The sequence below is a fragment of the Galeopterus variegatus genome, unplaced genomic scaffold, assembly GCF_000696425.1.
Source record: "Galeopterus variegatus unplaced genomic scaffold, G_variegatus-3.0.2 Scaffold119, whole genome shotgun sequence".
Taxonomy (NCBI): Eukaryota; Metazoa; Chordata; class Mammalia; order Dermoptera; family Cynocephalidae; genus Galeopterus; species Galeopterus variegatus.
The window spans coordinates 736,579-744,354 of NW_007726230.1; the positions used below are offsets into that span (position 1 = coordinate 736,579).

At 46.3% G+C, this 7,776-nt stretch overlaps 1 protein-coding gene across 3 annotated transcripts in view; it reads left to right on the forward strand.

The window, feature by feature from the left end:
• The first annotated feature begins 2,664 nt into the window (after positions 1-2,664).
• The window catches only part of RPAP1 (RNA polymerase II associated protein 1), a 16,768-nt gene continuing 11,656 nt past the window's right edge, over positions 2,665-7,776 (forward strand). For 2 of the 3 annotated variants that reach the window (XM_008587555.1, XM_008587562.1), the window contains exons 1-7: positions 2,665-2,928; positions 3,227-3,375; positions 3,647-3,736; positions 4,460-4,580; positions 5,280-5,501; positions 6,393-6,563; positions 7,616-7,731. In XM_008587555.1, coding sequence (XP_008585777.1) covers positions 2,748-2,928; positions 3,227-3,375; positions 3,647-3,736; positions 4,460-4,580; positions 5,280-5,501; positions 6,393-6,563; positions 7,616-7,731 — 1,050 coding nt within the window. In that variant the 5' untranslated portion in view covers positions 2,665-2,747. The remainder of the gene's footprint in view (positions 2,929-3,226; positions 3,376-3,646; positions 3,737-4,459; positions 4,581-5,279; positions 5,502-6,392; positions 6,564-7,615; positions 7,732-7,776) is intronic. The other variant, XM_008587570.1, reaches the window with a different exon arrangement.

Here is a 7,776-nt window from a genome sequence, read left to right on the forward strand (position 1 = left end):
CAGGAATGCATGAGGGTGCCAGTTTCTCCACATCCTAGCCAACACTTCCCCCCATTGTGCTTTTGATTTGTGTTTCCATAGTGACTAATGTTGCATATCTTTCCATGTGCTTATTGGTGGCCATTTGTATATCTTCTTTGGTGAAATGTCTATTTAAATCCTCTGCTCATTTTTTTTTTTTTTGGTGACCGGTAAGGGGATCGTAACCCTTGGCTTGGTGTCAACCGCACTGCACTCAGCCAGTGAGTGCACTGGCCATCCCTATATAGGATCCGAACCTGCGCCGCACTCTCCTGACTGAGCCACGGGTTTGGCCCCCAGTAAGGGGATCTTAACGCTTGACTTGGTGTTGTCAGCACCACGCTCAGCCATTGAGCTAACCGGCCATCTCTATATAGGATCCAAACCCATGGCCTTGGTATTATCAGCATCGCACTCTCCTGAGTGAGCAACGGGCCGGCCCCTCTGCTCATTTTTTAATTGGGTTATTTCTTAATTGCTGAGTTGTAAGAGTTCTTTATATATTATTGATACAAGTTCTCTATTGGTTATGTAATTTGCAAATATTTTTCCCATTCTGTAGGTTGTCTTTTTGCTTTCTTGATAATGACCTTCGATGCACAAAAGTTTTTAATTTTGATGAGGTCCAATTTATCTATCTTTGGTTGCTTTTGATGTCATATCTAAGAAACTGTTGCCTAATCTAAGGTCATGAAGATTTACACCTATGTTTTCTTCTAAGACTTTTATAATTTTAGCTTTTATATTTAGGTCTTTAGTCCTTTTCTTTTTTTAATTTAATTTTTTTTTGGCAGCTGGCCAGTATGGGGATCTGAACCCTTGACCTTTGTATTAGTCCATTTCATGTTGCTATAACAGAAATTCCTGAGACTGGGTAATTTATAAAGAAAAGAGGTTTATTTGGCTTACAATTCTGAGACAACTGCATCTGGCATGGGCCTCAGGCTGCTTCTACTTAATGGCGGAAAAGTGGCAGGTAGCCAGCAAGTACAAGCAGATCACATGGTGGGAGGAAGCAAGAGAGAGAGAGGAGGTGCCAGGGTCTTTTAAACAACAAGCTCTCTTGGGGCACTAACAGCAAGAACTCACTCATTAATCCCCTTTCCCCCAGGGAGAGCATTAATCCATTCATGAGGGATCCACCCCCATGACTCAATCAGTTTCCAACACTGCCACATTGGGGATCAAATTTCCACATGAGTTTTGGTGAGGACAACACGTCCAAACTCTGTCAACCTTGGTGTTACAATACCACACTCTAACCAACTGAGCTAATTGACCAGCCCAGTTTGGTCCATTTTGAATTAATTTTTACATACGATATAAGGTAGGAGTTTAACTTCATTCTTTTTTTTTTTTTTTTTTTTTCTGTCCTTTTTGAGACCGGCCGCACCGCGCTCAGCCAGTGAGCGCTGTGAGCGCACCGGTCATCCGTATATAGGATCTGAACCCACAGCCTTGGTGTTATCAGCACCGCACTCTCCCGAGTGCGCCACGGGCTCGGCCCTAACTTCATTCTTTTGCATGTGGATATCCACTTGTCCCAGCACCGTTTGTTGGAAATAATGTTCTTTCCCCATTTGAAAATCTTGTCACCCTTATTGAAAATCAGTTGACCGTGTTATATGTAATTATCCTGGACTCTCAGTTCTATTGCATTAATCTGTAAGTCTATCCTTATGCCAGTACCATACAGTCTTGATTACTATAGCTTTGTATAAGTTTTGAAATTGGGAAGTGTGAGCCTTCCAACTTTTTGTTTGTTTGTTTTATGTTTTTGCTTTTGTTGCTTTCATAGGACAACCCAGGTTCCTTATTTTTTGTATTAGGGTTGCACAGCATTGTTCCTCATTGGGGGTTGTTCCCTGTGTTCTGAGCATGTGCATATCAGACCCATGGATTTCAGATTTAAGGTCAACTTGTCAATTTCTGCAAAAACAGGCCGTTGGAATTTTGATAAGGATTGCATTGAATCTGTACATCTGGGGAGTATTTCCATCTTAATAATATTGTCTTCCAGTTCATGAGCACAGGATGTCTTTCCATTTGTTTAGGTCTTCTTTAATTCATCAATGTTTTATAGTTTTCAGTGGACAAGCCTTGCACTTCTTTAGTTAAATTTATTCTGAAGTATTTTATTTTTTTTGATGCTTTTGTAAATTAAATTGTTTTTTTAATTCCATATTCTGGTTGTTCTTTGCTAGTGTATAGAAATACAAATGATTTTTATATATTGATCTTTAACAGCCTAAGGTTTTTAATAATTTGAATACCTTTAGGCCAGGCGTGTTTTCTACAGGTTTTTTTGTTGTTGTTCTCTCCTGTTCAATACAGAATCATCACTACCTGTTATGACACATTTATTTGCCTGGCCCCTGATGGCATTTTCGTCAGGTCTCCTGCTGGTTGTTCCTGAGAATTTTATCACCCACAAATTGTAAACAACCTAATTTGGCTGTAAATATTATTGCTAGGGCGATGACATCAGGGAGGGCTGAAGAGTGAGGGAATGACAATAGGTATGAATGAGGAGGAATGAGTTTACATGAACCCAAGGAAGAAGAGGGTCTTCTCTGATACATAATGAAGAGAATCAGGATTCATTTGCAGAGGGCTCATTATCTTTATTGCTCTTAGGGGTAAATGAGACGGGATCCCCACACGGAAGCAGTGCTGGGAAGCAGTACTGGAAAGAGTTGTACTGGGGAGGCAGCTGGAGCATCAAGATGTTGTCAAGACCAAAGCCAGGGGAGTCTGAGGTGGACCTGCTGCGCTTCCAGAGTCAGTTTCTTGCTGCTGGTGCAGCCCCAGCAGTACGATTGGTGAAGAAAGGAAATAGGAGATGTGGTGATGCTAACCCAGACCAGCCTGTGCAACAGGAACATCGGGATGTGGTGATGTTGGACAGTGAGTACCTGGGGGTGTGAGGCTAAGGAGAGAGGGTACATCCTCAGGAGCCCCTCCCTCTTCCTGATATGGCTGGGTTCTGACCCATCATTATTTTAGACACTGCATAGCCTCTGTTGCTGCAGCCCCATTTTACAAATGATGAAACTGAGACTCAAAGAGGTTAACTATCTTACCCAAGTTGACACAGCTTGAGCCAGGGTCCCGCAGCAGCTGCCTTTCTTTGGCTCCCCACCAGCCCTCAGTGTTTTCCTGGGAAGGTATGATTGTCCTCACATTTGGGTTTTTTCTTTCTCAGGTCTCCCAGATTTGCCCCCAGCTTTGGTTCCTGCTCCTCCAAAGAGAGCCAGGCCCAGCTCTGGCCATCCCCTGCCTGAAGATGAGGACCCTGAAGAGAGGTTGAGCAGGCATGATCAGCACATCACTGCCGTCTTGACTAAGATTATTGTGCGTCTCACCCTGGCTGAGTGGGAGAGGCATCCTAGTATAGCAAGGATATTGGAGGGTCAGGAGACTTTATGAGTGGAGAGTGCTTCAGAAAGGTAGACTTCCCTCCTACAGTCAGGTTGGGGCTGGGTTAGAATCACCGTGCCCTGAAGCAAGGTGGTTTCATGACCCTCCAGGGTGAGGTTCTAGTCATGCAGACAAGGGCTAATAGGATGGGGTCCAGTCTGGGGAAGTCTCTGCATCTTCACTATGTTGTGCTTTGTTGCTATAGGAACGAGATACAAGTTCCATGGCCGTTAATCTGCCAGTGCCCAGTGGCGTTGCTTTTCCCCCTGTATTCCATCGCTCACAGGAAAGACAGGTAGGCAGGTTAACCTTATGTGGTACTGAGGAGATAGGTGAATCTCATAGTGCATCTTCTCCAGGTAGATAGTTTTTGTAATGATAAGCAATCCATTTACAAAGCAGCACCATACTAAGGACTTCATATACATTATTACTTTTAATCCTCATAACAAACATGTAAGGTAGGTATCATTATTCCCATCTTTGAGATAAGGAGACTGAGGCCCCCTATAGAGATAAATAACTTGTCTAACTTCACACATCTAATTGATAGAACAGCCAGAACTTCAACCCACATCTGTCAGATTTTAAGACCCTTGCTCTTATACAGCTCTACTTTTTCTTTTTCTTTTTCTTTTTTTTTTTTTTGTCTTTTTCCGTGTCTGGCAACGGATCGCAACCCTCAGTGTTGCCCCCGTACCGGACCGGGGACCGGCAACGGGATTGCAACCCTTGGTGTTGCTCCCGCGCCTCGCTCAGCCAGTGAGCGGGAACCGGTCTGTATGTGGGATCCGAACCCTCGGGCGGGAGCGCCACCGCGCTTCCCAAGCGGCACACTTATCCAGTGCGCCACCGGGCCGGCCCACAGCTCTAATTTTTCTGAGGACTAAGGTATTATCCCTGGAGACTGAGCAAAGTCCCTTTTCTCTCTTTATTTCAGAGATTGTGGTATAAAGGGGTTGAGAGGAGAGTGGGATAATGAGCATCAGTAACCTGGGATTCTATTTTTGTCCCATAGAGGAAGCCAGCAACATCTGGTAAGAGAAGCATCTTTGCCCAGGAAATTGCAGCAAGGAGGGTGTCTGAAGCCAGGGTCCCATCAGTTGGGGAAGTTTTGCCTAATCTGGATCCACCAGAAGGTGAGCTGAGTTTGAAGAGGCTTAGCCTTGCCATTTTTAAGACAGGAGCTGGCCAGTTAGCTCAGTTGGTTATAGCGTGGAGTTGTTTCCCCATGGTCAAGGGTTCTGATCCCCAAACTGGCCAGCCACACAAAAAATAAATAAGCAAAAGAAAAGTCATGATTATTTGGTCATTATTGCATATATGTCTTTCCTGCCTCAAATGGGTGGTGCATTTGAGCCATCTCAAGAGAAAGTTTTCCCGTGTCCCCATTTAGGTTACTGAGTATGAGAGGCTTGGGTACACATCTGGGTCTTAAGTGCAAGGAGGGGGCAGGCCATTATGCAACCCTAAGAAAGAGGGAAGGGGGTTGAAGTGTTAGCTGTGGCTATAAAATAAAGGTGTAAGTTAGGGTTCCTTTCATAATGCAAATTACTAGCAGAAGAGCTTGGGGCAGGGTCCTGGAGGTAGATGCTGCCTAGACATCTGAGAGAAGAGTCAGAAACTAGGACCTTTCTGTGGGAAACCTTTTCATTATGAATCCTAGGAGAAGAGTGAGCAGAGATGCCACCCCTTCTCCCCAGAGTCCTGTGCAGACTCACAGGGGTCTCCACTCTGTGCCCAGGAAAGCTCTGGAGCCTACACTTGTCTTCACGGCTAATAGGTTTATAGAAGAGCCATGCAGGAGGGTAATGAAACTAATTATGCACTTCTTCCAGGTGCTATGACCTCTGAGGCATCCACTTCTAGGGACCAGGACGACCAGCTTCCCCTGAGCAGCCACAGCTTTCAGGGACCCCATCTCGTCACAGGGAAGGGGCTCAGGGGCTGGGAGGCTGAGAAGGAAGCCCAGACCATCCATGAAGAGAATGTAGCAAGACTGCAGGCCATGGCTCCTGAGGAGATCCTGCAGGAACAGCAGAAGTTGCTGGCTCACCTTGGTAAGGGTACCTGTCTTTCTTGCTGAGACCCACGTAGGAAGGGGCTGCCACTTATTGAGGAAGACTTATTGTGAGTGCCAGGCACTATACTGAGTATTTTCATGCACTATTCCATTCTGTCCTTAAACTAGTCCTGTGAGGTAGGTGATATTAACCTCATTTTACTTATGAAAAAAACTTAAATAAAAGTCTCAAAACTAAAAACTTCTCTCAGGTCACACGGTTGGTAAGGAACACATAGGATTTAAATCTGGGTCTGTCTGGTCTCACAGGCCCTACTTTTAACCACTGTGCTATGTATTACTGTACTACCTTGGTACAGTACACTTTTATTACCGCTATACTCTAGTATAACTACAATCTGTTCTATTACATGACACTGTACTATGCTACACCTCCCGCCTAGCTTCTGTTTACCAAGACACTAGGCACCCGGTCAGTCTTGCTCCCCACTGAATATCTAGCACATACATAGAGCATAATGCATATTATATTTTTACTAAATATGTGTGTATAAATAAATTAGCTGAGAGAAGATGAGGGAAATTTTTTACCTAAATCCTTTCTCTTTGGCCCTAGTTAGCATTCATTCATTTATTCCACAGCCACTTACTTTAGACTTGTGACTTGGAGCCAAGCACAGGGACAGGCATAGGGGACTGTGAGAGGTAGAGGGAAAGGGGGACAGGCAGGCCCTACTGACCCCACAGGTGTGAGAAGGTAGGGTCATTGAAGGATCACAGAACAGCAAAGGGGACTCAGGCCAGAGCTTGGAAGCAGCTTGTCCTGTCGTTGGCACCTACAGGCAGGCAATATTCATCACCTTACAGGTCTGTAAGAGGCTACGGAAGATCTACCCTCACTCACTCTCCCCTCTCCTCTTGCCTCTAGACCCCAGCTTGGTTGCCTTCCTGAGATCTCACAGCCATACCTGTGAGAAAGCAGGAGAGGAGGTCACTGAGGGGGAGAGGCCAGGTGTTCATGTCACCAAAGAAGAACCCATCATGTCAACATCAGCCAATGAGCCCAGGAAGAAAGACAAGCTGAAGCCAGGAGCCCCAGGTTTGGAGGAGGGGTGACTAGCTTTTGGTGGACAAAAGTAGAGGAAATTGTCCCTTCTCCTTGGGCTGACAAATGGAGAAGAGAGAAGCTTCTCTGCCCTTGGACATCTAACATTAATCCTCATTATTGGCCTGAAATCAGTCTTCATTTGCTGATGCATATCTTCTTCCTGCACATGCTTCCTGTTTTCTTGTCCTGTTACTGCTCCTTCTCCCCCTTCCCTGGTAAGAGGTAGCAGGGCCGGCTGGCTGACTGGCCCCCTTCCCCTGGCAGCTCATCTTCCTGCCTTTGCTGTAGCTACCTCAGCTCTGGCTCTGTCCATCCCACTATTCTTTCTGCCTCTGCTCTCAGTGTTGGGGAAAAGGTGGCAGGGCCAGGGTGGATGGGAAAGGGAAAGTCTGACAAAGATCTTATGAGCATGCCAGACCAGAAGCAGAGAGGCCAGTGGAAGCACTCATTTTCCAGAAACTAGATTATTTCATTAGTGATTAACAAAAGAAGAAATTGAATTATGACAGCCAGGAACCTCCTGCCCCCGGAGGAGCTTCAGGCCAGCTGAGCAGGGTGGGGGCGGGGGGTGAGGAAGGAAAAGGATGTTGTGGGGGTATGTTTCTGTATCCTGCCCCCTGGAGCAGTATAGCTGCTCCCTCCTCATTGCTCCCACTCCCCTGCTCCTTTAGAAGCTTAGTACTAGAGGGTGGATAGCTGTGTTTTCCCTGAGGTATATGGCCCTCCCTTTTTCCTTTATTCTTCCTTCCCTCTCTCCTCTTCCTTATCTCCTTTTCCTCTTCCTCTGCTTTCCTCTCCCAACAAATCACCAGGGTCAGCAAGGGGCTAGAGTCCAGATCTGTATGTGTCTGACATATCTGAAACATTCTCCAGTTTCCAGGAGTTCCAGCTCCTGGGCCATGTCATTTAGCTGTAACTGAGGGTAGAAGCTGCCAAATCCCAGGACAGAGGTAGATGTGGCAGCTGCTAGATGAGGGCTGGGCCCCTTGTGGACTAGTGAGTTGAGCCCCTTAGGCAGTACTATCATACTTCCATCTCCCCAGCTCTAGCACTGCCCTTGACCCCCAACAAAGAATGGCTGCACATGGACACTCTGGAGCTAGAGAAGCTCCATTGGACCCAGGACCTGCCCCCACTCCAGCGGCAGCAAATGCAGGAGGTGAGGAGGCCAGCTGGCCTAGGAGGGGGGGGGGGGGGGGGGGGG